The 17,248-nt window shown below is 45.1% G+C and overlaps 1 protein-coding gene across 2 annotated transcripts in view; it reads left to right on the forward strand.

Annotated features, from left to right (window-relative positions):
* The window catches only part of BLOC1S2 (biogenesis of lysosomal organelles complex 1 subunit 2), an 11,955-nt gene extending 2,583 nt beyond the window's left edge, over window positions 1–9,372 (forward strand). For both annotated transcript variants that reach the window (XM_039481680.1, XM_039481679.1), the window contains exons 3-5: window positions 3,708–3,827; window positions 6,130–6,234; window positions 6,826–9,372. In XM_039481680.1, the coding sequence (XP_039337614.1) occupies window positions 3,708–3,827; window positions 6,130–6,234; window positions 6,826–6,857 (257 nt within the window). In that variant the 3' untranslated portion in view covers window positions 6,858–9,372. The remainder of the gene's footprint in view (window positions 1–3,707; window positions 3,828–6,129; window positions 6,235–6,825) is intronic.
* Window positions 9,373–17,248: the final 7,876 nt, after the last annotated feature.

The raw sequence follows: 17,248 nt of genomic DNA on the forward strand, positions 1-17,248 counted from the left end.
CACCCACTTCACCGACTTAATAACTCCACCTCCACAAGAGGCATAATGCTTAGGTCGATGTAGTTTGGTCGACGCAGTGTCAGTGTAGATACTGCATTGCTTACATCAACTGCTGCTGCCTTTCAAAAGCTTTCCGACAATGTTCCATGCTGACAGTCAAATCGGTACAAGCGTTCCTGGTGAGGATGTGCACTACCAACACAAGGAGCGTAGTGTGGACATGCAAAAGCAATTTAATTACTGTGATGGCTGTATGTCAACATAATTTAGGTCCACTTAATATTGTAATGTAGACTGTTCCTAAGTGTTCACATAGACAAGCCCCCAGTGGGGAGGGAACAGATGAAGAGCAAGAGGGACCTATAAACATGCTGCATCTTCATGACTGGACCAAAGCTGATTTTGGAACTGAGCTGGGCTGCCATTCTCCTGTGACAGGAATAACTCGCCTCCATAGGTGAGGGAAGTAAAGGCCATGTAATGGAACCACAGCTGTCCCCTTTAAGAACAGCAGGAAGCTGCAACAAAGACTACCTGGGAAGGGCTCCTGAAATCAAGGAGGTCACCCCAACTAGGAGTAGCCTACTAAGGCAGGAGAAAGACCCTGACATCAGGGGAGTTTGGAAGTCAAAGCTAGAAGGCTGAGCTCCAGCCAGGTAAAGCCTGAGAGTAGTCACCGAATGGGGACACAGCTCCAGGAAAGAGGGCTGGGAATTCCCTAGCTAAGGGGAAGAGAGACACTGAACTAGGGTTGGGGCCTGGAGTGCCCGTGTGTATCGGGAGGACTGAATAAATTGGACTCAAGACGGGGAGTGCTTACATTACCTTTAGACTACAGGTGTGGATTTTATTTAAGAGGCCCCTGAAGCAGGAGTGACAGAGACAGGTGCCATGAAATGATCTTTGACCACAAGGGGGTGCTCGGTTGGCAGCTCACTCTGTTATAGGGATCTCTACAGCTGCTCCATGTTACTGAATGGAACAAGTACTGTGTGTATGCGGCAGAGCCAACATCCCATGAAGCATGCTGAAATGGGTTACTGTTCTCATGAGCTGCAGCTGAGAGAATAGAAATTGCTGGTTTAGGATGTTGGCTCTGTAGCACCGGCAACTTTATGTAAATCGCATTTGTGCTAAAGTTGTTAAGCCACAAATAGCCTGGTGGCATGTTTTTGGCAAGCCACCCATTTTGTCCAAAGTATATCACATCAGCAGACTTTGAAAGAACCTCTGTCATTTCATACTGCCTGTGGCCCTGACTCAATAAGGCACTTAAACACCTCTGTCTATCTTAGGGACTTATCTGGCCCCCATTCCTGTAGTATCTGAGCACCTCACTATTTTTTTTGTATTTATCTTCCCAGGACCCATGTGAGGTTGGGTAACTATTGTCCCCATTTTGCAACTAGGGAATTGAAACGTAGAGAGACTAAGTGACTTGCCTAATGTCGTACAGGAAGTTCATGGCAGAGCAGGGACCCCAATCCCCCGAGTCCTAGGCTAATGCTCTAACTACTGGTCCATCCTTCCTTTCTAATGGTGCTCTGTTAATCAAAGCCTATATGTGAACCAACAGAGGTAAGGTTAACACAGAAGTCTTACCTCTTACGTTTTCCAACTTTTTTCAGCTTAATGTTTCTCTACAAAAATGCAAAACCCAAAACAGTATAATGAGCTGGCTGGTGTCTTAAGCCCTGATCCTGCAGGCTGTTGCATTCAGGCTAGGGTAACCAGATAGCAGCTGTGAAAAAATGGGACAGGGGTGGGGGGTAATAGATACCTATATAAGAAAAAGTCCCCAAAAATGGGACTGTCCCTTTAAAAACAGGACATCTGGTCACCCTCATTCAGGCAGACCACCATCCCTATATGACGCTCCGTTGACTTCTGTGGGGCTTTGTGTTCCTGCATGCAGATCAACTTTCAGGATCAAGACCTTTAGCTTTGTAAATAGAAACTTTTGTCTGCCAGAATGATAGGTATTGTAGAAATGTATAAAATAAGCCCATGTTTTTTACTGAATATGCTACATATTTATTCTTGAGTCCATCTGATATTCCCATCTACAGCATTTGATCCCCTTGTTTTTAGGGAGCATCTTGCTAAGAGCCATATTATTGAATGAGGTATTCTAAGCTATGTTCAGCTGTCACCTTGAACTCTTCAGCTCTGAACAGTGCACACATAGATTCCAAACTCTGCTAGTTGTTTTTAGAATCATAGAGTCATAGAATCTCAGGGTTGGAAGGGACCTCAGGAGGTCATCTAGTCCAACCCCCTGCTCAAAGCAGGACCAAACCCAACTAAATCATCCCAGCCAGGGCTTTGTCAAGCCTGACCTTAAAAACCTCTAAGGAAGGAGATTCCACCACATCCCTAGGTAACCCATTCCAGTTCTTCACCACCCTACTAGTGAAAAAGTTTTTCCTAATATCCATCCTAAACCTCCCCCTCTGCAACTTGAGACCATTACTCCTTGTTCTGTCATCTTCTAACACTGAGAACAGTCTAGATCCATCGTCTTTGGAACCCCCTTTCAGGTAGTTGAAAGCAACTATCAAATCCCCCCCTCATTCTTCTCTTCTGCAGGCTAAACAATCCCAGTTCCCTCAGCCTCTCCTCATAAGTCATGTGTTCCAGCCCCCTAATCATTTTTGTTGCCCTCCGCTGGACTCTCTCCAATTTATCCACATCCTTCTTGTAGTGTGGGGCCCAAAACTGGACACAGTACTCCAGATGAGGCCTCACCAGTGCTGAATAGAGGGGAATGATCATATCCCTTGATCTGCTGGAAATGCCCCTACTTATACAACCCAAAATGCCATTAGCCTTCTTGGCAACAAGGGCACACTGTTGACTCATATTCAGCTTTTCGTCCACCGTAACCCCTAGGTCCTTTTCTGTAGAACTGCTGCCCAGCCATTCGGTCCCTAGGCTGTAGCAGTACATGGGATTCTTCTGTCCTAAGTGCAGGACTCTGCACTTGTCCTTGTTGAACCTCATCATATTTCTTTTGGCCCAATCCTCTAATTTGTCTAGGTCCCTCTGTATCCTATCCCTACCCTCCAGCGTATCAACCACTCCTCCCAGTTTAGTGTCATCTGCAAACTTGCTAAGGGTGCAGTCCACACCATCCTCCAGATCGTTAATGAAGATATTGAATAAAACCGGCCCCAGCACCGACCCTTGGGGCACCCCACTTGATACCGGCTGCCAACTAGACATGGAACCATTGATCACTACCCGTTGAGCCCGACCATCTAGCCAGTTTTCTATCCACCTTACCGTCCATTCATCCAGCCCATACTTCTTTAACTTGCTGGCAAGAATACTGTGGGAGACTGTATCAAAAGCTTTGCTAAAGTCCAGAAATAGCACATCCACTGCTTTCCCCTCATCCACAGAGCTGGTTATCTCATCATAGAAGGCAATTAGGTTAGTCAGGCATGACTTGCCCTTGGTGAATCCATGCTGACTGTTCCTGATCACTTTCCCCTCCTTTAAGTGGTTCAGAATTGATCCTTGAGGACCTGTTCCATGATTTTTCCAGGGACTGAGGTGAGACTGACTGGCCTGTAGTTCCCTGGATCTTCCTTCTTCCCTTTTTTAAAGATGGGCATTACATTAGCCTTTTTCCAGTCATCCGGGACCTCCCCCGATCGCCATGATTTTTATAAAGGTGTAAATATTTTCTCTTTTTTCTAAAGCCACCAGTGAAGACTACAAACTCCTGGAAAACATGAACAAGCTGACTAGCTTGAAATATCTGGAAATGAAAGATATTGCTGTAAACATTAGTCGAAACCTGAAGGACCTAAATCAAAAATGTAAGTAAAACGAGTCAGGAGTGACTCTAGTAAATGGATGTTACACAGTAAACAAAGCATCTGGGGGCCTATAGTTCATTAACTTTTGAAGGAGAGAAGACTCTGTAAAGGCTGTTTGTGCCTAGAATATGTGATAAGTGTAGAATAAGTTTCATTTGAAGCTGATGGTTAAATGAATGGAGCTCTCTGAATAGTACTAATCCTCCTCCCTTTGCTTTTGTATGGGAGATGAAGGATGGTTTTGTGATTAGTTAGCAGAAGTGAAGCCAGGAACCCTGGGTTGTATTCCCAGCTCTATCAGAGTTCCATTCAGAGCTGGAGAGCGTTGGCTGCTGGCTGTGAGCCCAGCTCTGAAGGCAGAGCCATCACCAGCAGCAGCGCAGAAGGATGGCATGGTATGGTATTGCCACCCTTACTTCTGCACTGCTGCCTGCAGAGCTGGGCCCTCAGTCAGCAGCTGCCATTCTCCGGTTGCCCAGCTCTGAAAGCAGCAGCGCAGAAGTAAGGATGGCATGGTATCGTATTGCCACCCTTACTTCTGCACTGCTGCCTGCAGAGCTGGGCCCTCAGTCAGCAGCTGCCATTCTCCGGTTGCCCAGCTCTGAAGGCAGCAGCGCAGAAGTAAGGGTAGCATGGTATGGCATTGCCACCCTTACTTCTGTGCTGCTGCTGGCAGGGCACTGCCTTCAGAGCTGGGCGACTGGCCAACAGCTGCTGCTCTCTGGCCACCCAGCTCTGAAGGCAGCAGAGAAACAACGGTGGCAATACCATGATCCCCCCCTAAAATAACCTTGTGGACCCCCTCCCCCCGCGCAACTCCCTTTTGGGTCACGACCCCCAATTTGAGAAACTCTGATCTCCTCCATGAAATCAGTATATAGTTTAGGGTAAAAACACACAAAAGACCAGATTTCACAGTCTGTGACTCATTTTTCATGGCCATGAATTTGGTAGGGCCCTAATCATTGTGAATATCCTGGCCCAGGATCAGTGTTCCCTCTAATTTTTTACATCCATGTGCAGAATGAATTTTGTTATGTGCACCAAAATGAGGTGATATATGACCCATCACCTCCATATTGGTGCACATAACAAAATTCATGTGGTGGGGGTGGGACCGAGGGGTTTGGGATGTGGGAGGGGGCTCAGGGCTGGGGCATGTTGGGGGATAAGGGGTTCAGGAGGGGGCTCAGGGCAGGGGCAGAGGGAGAGGGTTGGAGTGTGGGGGGTGGGGCCAGGGATGAGGGGTTTGGGGTGCAGGCTTCCCAGGGACTATGGTGGGAAGAGAAAGGACTTCCCCCAGCCTTCTCTCACCATAGCAATTCATAGCTGGGGGAGAGGTGCTTCTCCCCGGCTGCGGCCGCTCCAGCAGGGCGGGGCTGGGCCGGGCCAAGGCAGGGGCTCCTCTCCCCCAGCCATGGCAAGTCCACCCTGGGGCCAGCGGGGAGGGGGACCTCGCCCCGCTGCAGCAGGTCCGCCCTAGGGCTGGTGGGGAGGGTCACCTCTCCCCGCCGCAGCCCTGAGTGGGACTTAACAGGCAGCTGCGCAGCCACCCATCTTAGAGGGAACTTAGCCCAGGATATGTACTTACCTACCTTTGGAGAGTCCTCATAATTTTTTTTTTTATTCAGTATCTGTTTCTGTAAGAGTGAAAGTTTCTTTCTAATATTGGGATGACTTTCTAGGAAGCATTAGTGGATCTTCAAAATCTGTGTTTGTTTAACTCTGTTATATACCTTCCCTCCTAGATCTGGGTTATGTCAATGAAATGTACATGTGATCTTGTTTTCCAAACACCATAAAGCTTTGCAATTCAACATCACTGCAGATAATGAATCAATTCTGCTTGATTACTGCTGAAAGCTGGAGATTTGTAGGAATTACATGCAAAATTGGTGATAAACATTGTGCAGCTGTCTGTCTTGTATACCATTTATAAAGCTATATACTATAGGTAATAAAATGCCTGTACAGCATGTGAAGTAAATGGATTCTTCTTTCATTCTCATAACTGGACTACATACTTAGTATATTTGCTTTCAGATGATTAGAAACTGATTAAGAATTTAAAAATATACTTGTATTGATTTAATTCTCACTGTCTTTTTTGGTGGTAAGTTTGAGAATAGTTAAATTTTTATTTTATACTTAAAAATCTCTCTCTAGACACTTGTTCTTTTTGTTATCCATAAAGTATACTGACCAAACAATGTCCTGCAAAGCTCTTTGTTTCAGCTGTGAACTGTTCCCTCTCAGTGAATTAGTAAGAATTGATTGGTCCGGTTTTCCCCCTTTTTTTAAGATGCTGGTCTTCAGCCGTATCTGGAACAAATCAACTTAATTGAAGAGCAAGTGGCAGCTCTTGAGCAGGCAGCCTACAAGCTAGATGCCTATTCGAAAAAGCTTGGTAACCCTGTTTCTGTATTGTTACTATTGAGCAGGATAGCCTATTGTACAATGTACACAGAAGAAGCCAGGAGTAATTTTCATAGAGATTTTAACTAGGCTGTGTTGGAACGCTGAAGATGCAGTATGTGATTGTTCTCCTTTCAGGAAAGTGGGTAATAGAAATATACTGGAAAGAGCAAGAAGTGTATTATAAGTTGGATATATTAGAAGTAGCAGGCTTTATGTGAAGGCTGACTATAATGGAGTAGTGTTGCAATATAATTCCCACCACCTGATTCTGCAAGGCACTCAGGTATCTGGTGCCTAAAGATGCAGATAGGTGAACTTTTTAAGAGGACCTAAGTAGGTTATGTGCATAAATCCCATTGAGTTCCATGGGAGTTAAGCACCGAGTGGTATCTTTAAAAGCACATGTTTGCAACGATAGGTGCCTAAATACCTTTGAAAAACTGTCCCAAGTGCCTCTTGTGTATTCTAGATTCCCCTTGACTTCAGAGTCACAGGGAATCTAGAATACACATCAGCTTACAGGATTGGATCCTTTAGTCCTCCTCTCAGTGCTAACAACCATTTTGTTTTGTTTCTGCAGAGGCAAAGTACAAAAAACTGGAGAAACGATGAAATTCTACAACAAAAGGATGCTTTTTCCTAAGATACAAGAATTGGGTCATGACTCAGATTGACTTGTCAAATTCCAAAGGTCTGAACTGCACCAAACATACAAGCTGTTATTCTGGAAGAGCCGTGTAGCCAGGGGGATGCCTTGGCTAAGGACTTGAGCGTAGCAGACATCAAACTAGTAATGTTGTGTGTCTGTTCCTTCTGAGGCTAGAAAACCTTCCCTTTTCCTCAGAAGCCTGTTATTTTACTGCCTATTATTGAGCTGTAGTCAAAAGCTGAAATCTACTCTGAGCTCTTATGAGTTGCCATATGACAGTTTTCACCTTTAATACTTCCTGAGCTCCATAGGTCCTATAGCCTTGTAAAAAACTTCCTCCATAGCCTACCACTACATTCTCCTCTACAGCTGGAGGACCTGAAATTCACCTTGTTCCAGTGCTTCCTTTTTCTCACTTAGAGCCGTGTGTCTAGCATAAATATTCTTTCCATCTGTACTGTCTAAAGATCTGTTTTCAGAGGTGTAAGAATTGTTTTGGATCCTCTTAAATTTGTCTTGGTATCCAGATTTCCTGTTGAAAGGGGAATAATAGTTATAGCTTTACAGTTAAACTTTTCTCTATCGCAAATGTCTTGAAATTAACTCAGATTTTGTTTCTGAGAACTGGTTTCTCATGCTTTACGCAAGTTTATCCTTTTAATGTAGCTGAGAACAGAAACATCTAACAGTCATTTTGATTTAGAGATCACAGGAGAAGATGATATTTAAGACCAATTCTGTATTTTGATGAGATTCTTTGGAAGTTAAGCTACATTTGGAAAAAGGCACTTATTCTGGAATAAGTTGTTGACAATTTATCCCAGAATAACTCCATATGTAGACAAGCCTTAAATAAATATGTAATGGGCTAGAAAAGCTAAGATCTTGCATTATGAAAACAAGTGGTGATTCATAATCAGTTTCATTGAGATATTTCTCAATACTAGGAGATTGCATCTTGTCTAAATGAGTTGTATAGACCTCCCTGCAAGTTATGGTACTACTTATCTGCCTTTTAGTGATCTAAAAGCAAACTTTCAATGGATGGGACACTATTAATATTTATGGTATGTCTGCTACCTAGTGTGGGTACCAGATAATGAGTGTTTGGTTCCTATCTGAAAATAAGTGGTTACATTTGTAACAGTGGGATATGACCATTACAAGTAAAAGCCAGATCTGTCAATTCCTGAGTTTTAGAGAGGTGGTATAGGAGGGCAGACCAAGCTTCAGGACAAAGAATGCCCATACAGATAATCAAAAGAGGCTAACTATAACAAACTTTCCACTACATTTATCAATTTCTTGTTGCCCTTCTCCCTTTAGTATATTTGATCCTTGGTCTTCTATGTGTACCATGTTAAAGGAGAAGTAAGTTGTATTTAGTTTAACTAATCAAAGGGTTGTGGACTTAGCACAATCAGGTCTCAGGCCCTGGTGTGCTACCCTAAGATATTATACTATAAAAGCATTTCCCCAACCTTGGCTGAGTATTTCCCACAGGGAAAAGTGGACATTTCACTTGTAGTTATTACAGATGGATTTCTTTATATATGATTAAAGAAAAAGGTTGATACTTAGTCTTGAGCATTTTTTTTTTAAATAAAAACTTTCAGCTTAGGAACTGAATGCTGAAGTTTGCCCTCAAGGTGTTTCAGGTTGAGGGAGAAGCTTGCTTTCTGGATGAAGAGTGAGGAGCAGTAGTGGAAACTTGCTCTCTAACTTTGCAGAGCTAAAATTTGTTATAGCAGCACTGTAAGTGAAAGCATACACACCCTACAAAGCATGTGGACAAGGGGGAATCCACTGGGTATAGTGTGCTTAGACTTTCAGAAAGCCTTTGACAAGGTCCCTCACCAAAGGCTCTTAACATAATCTATCATGGGATAAGAGGGAAGGTCTTCTCGGATTGGTAACTGGTTAAAAAGATAGGAATACATGGTGAGTTTTCAGAATGGAGAGAGGTAAAAGTAGTATCCCCTAGGGGTATATACTGGGCCCAGTCCTATTTAACATTCATAAGTGATCTAGGTGGCAAAATCTGCAGATGATACAAAACTACTCAAGATAGTTAAGTGCCAGGCAGACTGTGTAGAGCTACAAAAGATCTCAAACTGGGTGACTGGACAACAAAATGACAGATGAAATTCAGTGTTGATAAATGCAAAGTAATATAAAAATCTTGTGTATGTATAGTTTGGAAAACAATGATGGGGATCTAAATTAGCTGTTGCCACTCAAAGATCTTGAGTCATTGTGGATAGTTCGCTGAAAACATCCACTCAATGTGCAGCAGTGGTCAAAAAAGCAAGCAATGTTGGGAATCATTAAGAAATTATAGTGAAGACAAAATATAGTGCCTCTACATAAATCCCTGTTATGTCCACATCTTGAATACTGCATGCAGATGTGGTCACCCCATCTCAAAAAAAGATATTGGAATTGGAAAAGGTTCAAAAAAGGGCAACAAAAATGATTAGGGGTATGGAACAACTTCCATATGAGGAGATATAAATAAGACTGGCGCTTTTCAGCTTGGAAAAGTGATGACTGGGGGGGAAATATGATCAAGGTCTATAAAATCCTGACTAGTGTGGAGAAAGTACATAAGGAAGTGCTATTTACTCCTACTCATAACACATGAAGTAGGGGCCACCAAATGAAATAGGCAGCAGGTTTAAAACAAAAGGAAGTCTCCCCCCCCCCCCCAAAAAAAAAAAACAAAAAACAGTCAGCCTGTAGAATTCCTTGCCAGAGAATGTTGTGAAGGTACACACACAGTTAATGGAGGATAGGTCCACCAGTGACTATTAGCCAGGATGGGCAGGGATGGTGTCCCTAGCCTTGGTTTGCCAGAACTTGTAACTAGGAGACGGATCACTTGATAATTACCTGTTCTGTTCATTCCCTCTGGAGCACCTGGCATTGGCCACTATCAGAAGACAGGATACTGGGCTAGATGGACCTTTGGTCTGACCCAGTATGGCTATTCTTGCTCAAAACCAGGTGTGTAAGTCCTTGTTCCATGGAAAAGTTCAGTTCTTTGAGATAAGGGAGTGGCTGGCTTCTGCAACACCCTTTGTTCTGGCCTACTCCCTCAGCAAAATACAAGTAGAGCTGAAGCGTAAATGTCTTTCAAAGGAAAGAGTTGGTTTTAAAACAACAAAAAAATCCACCACACATCAGCTATTTAGCCAATTTCCCATAGCTTGACAGTTTGGGGAATCTTTCCCCTTTAAGCTGCATACATTTTATAGTCATTAACATTATAGTATCGTCCTCCCATATGGAAGAAGGAAGCCATCTTGTGTTTAGCAGGGAAGAGTGTTCTCATTGCCTTTCTGTCAGCACATAGGCCCAGAGAACACACCAATATGCAGTTTGACAGTTTTCTATAATAGCAGGATGTAGGTGCTCTTATTTTTAAGAGGCATTTCTTATTAAATTCGCCTGCAGTTTTCCCTCTGATAGGAAAACTTCAGTTTCCCTTGATCTAGATTCCTGTTTTGCCCTCACTGCTTTGAGATCTGCTGTATCCTACTAACTCCAGTTAAGTGGTAGAGCCAGACTCTTCTGATGTTCTTACAACTCCAGGGGAGCTTTGTGGCTTATACCCACAGAGAGTCTGGACTACTGAAACTGCAACTTAAGTAATCCAATTTTAGGCTTAGCCTGATTATCTTCACTGATCTATTTCTCCATCTTCTCTTACAGTTCTTGAGAACCCCACAGAGAGGGTGCCATCTTTGGCCCTAGGCCCTGCTGAGCTGTAAGAGCTCAGCAGCTGTAAGACAGCCAGTACTCCTGTTGAAAGTCTAACTGGTCATTAACTGCTCAGGAAGTGTTTGCAAGTAATATGCCACTCCTTTGAGGCAGGGAGGAGAACTCATTTGGCTGATGGCCTGGGGCTGAAAGGTCACAGCAAGCTGTCCCCAGAGAGAAGTATTCCTCATTCTGCAGCAACTGTTACTCATTTTAGGGCATGGGGTGACCTTAGTCCCACTAGGCTGTTGGTAGTCCAAATGTGAGTGTAGCACTCCACCTCTTGAGCTTCATGCTCTTGTGGTGCAGTAATTGTACAACCATCGTCACCCCGCCAGGAGAAAGCTGAAGGTTAATACTGGCCTCTGCTGAGAGAAGGACTGGGAAAGGTTACTGCTAGTTGACTGACTCTTCACAGTTCCCCAGGGCTCCCACAAGGCCTGTCAGGCTGCCATGAAAGACTGCTTCAGGGAGCCATGCAATAGCAATCTGAGGGCACTGTTAACTGAAGCAGTGTCCCTTGTAGCAGGAGGGGAAGAACTGAAGGTTTTGGTTTTTTAGTGGAGACAGATCCTGTCAATTGAAGAGTTTCTGGGGCAGAAAGTGGTGTTTTGTTTTTAAAGCTCAAAGCAAAGGGAGCCCATGCCCACACAAAAGAGGGTACAGATGCCCCTGCTTGTATGCTAAGTACATTATCAAGGCAGGCATCATTAGTCCAGAGGCAGAAGGCTACAGCCAGGTGAAGCCTGACAAGGCAGGTGTTTGTGTAGTTGGGTGCTAATAGTGGCCTTGGTCATGCACCAGACTGGAGACCATTCTAATGTGCATCGAGAGGGAAATTTCAGGTACCAGGAAGGAGGGGAAAAAACCCTATACATAAACCACACTCGCCCTGTCAAAGGCTACACATTGGGATCTCAATTCAGTCAAGTACTATGTGGGAACTTGGCAGATAAGTATGTGAGAGCTGAAGTGTTTAGACTTCAAGGTCGAGGCTAGTTTTTATCTGCTGGTAGGCAGTAAATAGGAGGATAAGTCAAACAGGTGTTAGGATGATAATTACCCTATGGGGTTACAGCTGCGGCTGTGTTAATTTTGTTAACCAATTAGCAACTGCTTGCTTGCCTGCTTCAAGAGTATAAAGATGTATGCTGGAGAGAAATAAAGGACCTTTTGCTGCCAATCAAACTGACTGAAGAACTTTGTTCATATACGCCTGCGATGCAACAAATGGTGACCCCGACGTGATTGAATGAGGATAGTGTTGGTGGCCTGAACTGAAAGGAGGAAAAGGAGGCGCACCTGAGTCTCAGTGTCGAGCGGCTAGGAGCCGCAGGGCGTCCGAAAAGAGGGGCGCACCTGAGCTCAGTGTCGAGCGGCGGCTGCAGGGCGTCCGAAGAGAAGGGCGCACCTGAGTTCAGTGTCGAGCGGCTAGGAGCCGCAGGGTGTCCGAAAAGAGGGGCGCACCTGAGCTCAGTGTCGAGCGGCAAGCCGCAGGGCGTCTGAAAAGGGAGGCACACCCCAGCCCAGAGGTGAGCAGCTAACATGGGAACCGCTGCATCAGCGGAAGAAAGGACGGTGCATGAATATCTGATGTGCATCGCGGAGCGGCAGGGAGAGAAGCTCCCCTCTGATACGTTATCCCGTCTGCTGCGGTGGGGACGGAGAAGGGGACTTTCTGTTCAACCAAGTACAATTTTTGATAAAACTGTTTGGGAGCGGCTAGGCTCTGAGCTTTGGAAGTCGGTGGCTCAGGGCGATAAGGAGGCCTTCTCCCTGAGTCCAGTATGGAATAAGGCGAAGGAGATAGTAGAAACTCTCACGGCCGAGGCAGGAGTGCAGGCGGCCCTTTCTGAGCTTTGCCGCCCAACGCCCGGAATGCCTTCTGTGTTGCCGGTTGGAGCCAGAGAGTTTTTCGGTGGTGAGGACACGGTGATACCTTTGGCTTCCAACCCCTACCCTATGGATGATGTTGCCCCTGCTACAGCTCCACTACCCTCCAATGTGGCTATTGGCCCCGACATGATTGATCCTGCTACGGTCCCGTTACCCCCCGATACGCCCGAGCCTATGGAGACAGCCTTGCCGTATGCGTCCCCTCCAAAGCCATGCCGTGTCCACGGGACCTGGGGGTGCCACGATTGCGGGGGAACGAAGGGGGCTCGGGTGGAACATGTGCCATCAAAGCCATATCCCGATTTGACTACGTTTACTCAGTTTACTCAGTCTGATGCCTTCTATAAGGAGATGGAGCGCCAGGGTCGACAGCTGCAGCATATATGTGACAAGTTGGACCAATTGGAAGGTCTTCCACCTGGATCATCGCGATCGCATCTTCACAAGTGCTTTCATTCGACTCGCCCCGGCCTGGCCCCGGGGACCCTCCAACTGGGGACCCTCCGGATCCGGTACAGCGCTGGCATGGGGTTTTAAGAGAAGCCATCCTTGAAGGTCTAACACCTGAGGCCTTTCCGGTGATTACGCCAGACCCTCAACACCCTAATCATAGACGGTGGGCCCCTTTGGACTGGAAGTTGATCCGTGAGGCACAGAAATCGATCATGGCTTATGGACTAGATAATCCGTATGTACAGTCTATCATTGAACAGGTATTTGCTGGCCAAGCAATGTGTCCGTACGATGCGATTAAGCTAGCTGACATGCTTCTTACACCTACACAGAAACTGTTGTGGAAAGATGATTGGGCTAAGAGAGTTGACTTGGCTCTTGTCCGCAATTTGGATTTACCGGATGATGATCCTCGGCGCGTGGCCACTGCTGATATGTTTTTGGGAGCCGGTCGCTTTGTTGACCCGCATTTGCAAGCCCGCCTCGATCCCCGGATCCTGCAGCAGTCGCAGGAACTGGCTTTGGCTGCCTTTAAAGTGGTGCCCCAGATGGGAAAGCCGAGCCCTCCCTACGCTAAAATTACACAAGGCCCATCGGAACCGTATTCCACCTTTTTGGATCGCCTTCGAGAGGCTATTGATAGATCTCCTAATTTGACGCCAGAGGCCAGAACTGCAGTTGGACTTGATCTTGCAACCCAGAATGCAAATCCCACTTGCCGCTGTATATTAGCCACCTTGCCCAAGACTGCAACCCTGATGGAAATGATTGAGGCATGTGGTAGGGCCGCTATGCTTGAGGAGACGGATAAGGCAGCAATTTATGCTAAGGCACAGGCCTCTGCACTGGCCGTGGCGTTACAACCCCTGCTCGGGCGACAGCGGGGGGCTAGAAAACCGACCCGGCCAGCCGGCCCCTGTTTTGGTTGCGGAAAACCCGGGCATTTCCGGCGGGACTGCCCTATGCAAAATGAGCAGCGGGCCTCTGATGTGTTACCTGAAGCTGCAACTGGCGCTTGCACACGATGTGATAAGTTTGGACATCGCGCCGCCGACTGTTGGGCGCGTTACAAGAAGGATGGAACACCGCTGCCGGGAAACGGATCATGGAGCGCCCCTCGGAGGAGCGCGACGACACAAGTGCCTCCACCCGCCAACCTGGCTGCCTGGAACACCTCACCGGAGCAACCCGTGGCAGTGCCGGAGTGGATTTGGCCACAGCGACAGATGTAGTTTTAGAGACTGACGAGGTTCAAGTTCTTCCTTCCAACACCGATGGTCCATTAGGATTTGGCCTGAGTGCCCTTTTGATTGGCGCGTCAACATCAAAACAAGGTATTTTTGTTTTGCCTGGCCTTATTGATGCCGATTATACGGGAATATTGGGATAATGGTACGTGCCCTTTGTCCCCTGTGACTATAACTGCTGGTACACGCCTTGCTCAGTTAATACCTTTCGAGGATGTGTGCCCCGATCGACCCCAATTGACCGCTGGTCTCGAGGGTTTGGATCCACTGGCCCTCCCACACTGCCTTTGCTATGGACATCACTTTGCGAAGCCCACCCGAACTGCTCGGCTTCAGGGATCCGATGAGCGGCAGATCACTCAGGAGCTTTTATTGGGGATGCAATGCAGAGTGGGGTAACTGAGGCACCTGTGACGACAGAGGTAGAAGATCCTGTGTTTACCTTGGAATCAGAGCCCACTGAAGCGGTTGCAGCTGAGGCCCCATGCAGAATGATGTAGGAGATGCGCCATCTAACCTAGTATCAGAATGCCCAGGGCAGTTGTAAATGGGGCCCCTCTACAGATCGCCATGTGTCCTCAAGAACTGCCTGTGTGTGGAAAGGAGACGAAGAGGAGCAAGAGAATTTAGCTGTGCAGCTGGCAGATACTGGCTCACCCATTTTTAGTATTGAAAGCTCTGGGGCTCAAAAAACATTTGTGCCTGTTACAGCTGCAGCAATTGAAGAACAAATCATTGCAGAAACTGTAACATCTATGGAAACCTCAGCTGAAACTTTAAAGCCTTTAGAAGCAGTGCCTGGAAAACTATTTCCTGAACTAGTCCAAGATATTACCACTGCTCATTCAGGATTTGAGGCTGCAAACAGTAGGACTGAAGAAACTGCAACAGTGTCAGTATTAGAGATGACTGCTGCAATGGTGGATGGAATGACTGAGAAAGCAACAAGATGTACACACCCTGAGCCCCTGGAGAACAACTGCTTGTTAGCTGTGCCAGGATCCCGTTTGTTTGATCCTCCCTGATTGATTTAATTGATTGAAATAATTTTTGCTTTGCCTGAATGTATAGGATGATATCCTGATAATTTCCCCTGTAGAACTTGAACCACGATGGTGGTGGAATAGAAGAAAAAACACTCACATCATTGATATTGCCAATGTCTAGAAATTCCTGACTAAAAGGGCATTGAGAACTGACCCTGGTAAAGAAGCAAAGAATTGCACACTGGCAGGAAAAAATTTGGGACTCCTGCTAAAAAATGTGGTATTGATTGGATTTTGGGGTTTATTTTACAGGCTGCGCCCTGTGTTGTGGAATTTTTTTTAGCATGTATTGCCCTCCCTAATTGGATTGTAAATGGTATTACCCTCCCCCCCATTACTACCCCTGTTTTTTAGAGCCTAATTGTTTTTTGTTTTTAAAGTTTGAGAAAACTCAGCCAAAAGGTTTGTTGAGTATTCTCAAAAGGGGGGGGGGAGTTTATGGTGTTGTTTAGGCATAAATTTAGGTAATTTGGGAGAATGGCTTTGAATTTATGTGACCCAAAATACCTTTATGTAAAGTGCTTTGGATCGGGCCCAGGCAGGCACGATAGATAGAGAACTTGAAGAGGAAAAAGGATCGGGCCCAGGCGGCGGGCAACAGACAAGAAGCTTCGAAAACTGGTTGATAACCTTGAGGGTGTAGTTGATAGAGAAGGTAATTAACTACAAGCGAGTAATGTTAGACAGAGTAAAAGTTAACTCTGTGATTGCTAGAGGGAACAGCAGTTGAATTTTGCAAAGTTGCTAAAGAGTAAAGTTTTGGTGTTTTTTAAATGTTTGTAAATAAATTTAGGTAAAGAAATTAGTTTGCAATTGTTTGGTCATAAATAATTTTGTTGCATTAGTTGAAGATTGTATATTGTGTTATGTTATTGTAATTGTATTAGGCTAAGGGTATATAAGTGGTGATTTTTTTGGGGGGGGGGTTAAAGGTAGAAGTTAATAGTAAGAACCCTTAAGCTGTGAATAGCTTTGAATTTAGAAGTAAGCCAAGATGCAATTGTATTACTGTAAATGATTTAATTGATGAAGTGATTCCCCTGTTTTGTCTGAAATTAATAAGGGTATTTGTGTATTTTAAGTAATGATTGATTGCCCAGTAGGGGTATATTTGTTTTTGTATTTTAGATAATTGAGGAATATGGATGTTAGCTGCTTAGTACTTGATATACCATGCATTTGTTTACAGAGTTAAATTTATGTTATGTGTTGTATGTTTGTTTGTTTCTTTGTTTGTTTGTTTCTGGCCAGAATTGTTTTTTGCGTTTTATGTGGTTTATGTTGTGTTTCTCTAGGACCCCCCCCCCTCCCTCAGTGTCAGTTTGATCACCTGACATCTGAGGGATGATTTGGTAATAGAAGTTTGCCACAAGTTGGTGTGCTATAGAGAAGGGGGGAATCCTGTAGAATTTACACCATTTATTTGTTGTGCTTTGTTTTTGTTTGGTGTTGTTGGGGTTATGTTAAGAATTGCATGGTTATAGAGGTTGGCTTTATAAAGTTTTAATTTTGGTTTGTGATAGATTGTAGTGTTATGATGTTATGAGTTGGGAATGTTTTGCTTATGCCTTTTTTCTTTTTTTTTATTTTTTTATTTTGAGAAAAGGCGGGAGATGTGGGAACTTGGCAGATAAGTATGTGAGAGCTGAAGTGTTTAGACTTCAAGGTCGAGGCTAGTTTTTATCTGCTGGTAGGCAGTAAATAGGAGGATAAGTCAAACAGGTGTTAGGATGATAATTACCCTATGGGGTTACAGCTGCGGCTGTGTTAATTTTGTTAACCAATTAGCAACTGCTTGCTTGCCTGCTTCAAGAGTATAAAGATGTATGCTGGAGAGAAATAAAGGACCTTTTGCTGCCAATCAAACTGACTGAAGAACTTTGTTCATATACGCCTGCGATGCAACAGTACTAGACCTTGCTTGCCCCACCCCAGTAGCAGCTGCCTCCC

Source organism: Mauremys reevesii, linkage group 7 (genome assembly GCF_016161935.1).
Source record: "Mauremys reevesii isolate NIE-2019 linkage group 7, ASM1616193v1, whole genome shotgun sequence".
Classification (NCBI taxonomy): Eukaryota; Metazoa; Chordata; order Testudines; family Geoemydidae; genus Mauremys; species Mauremys reevesii.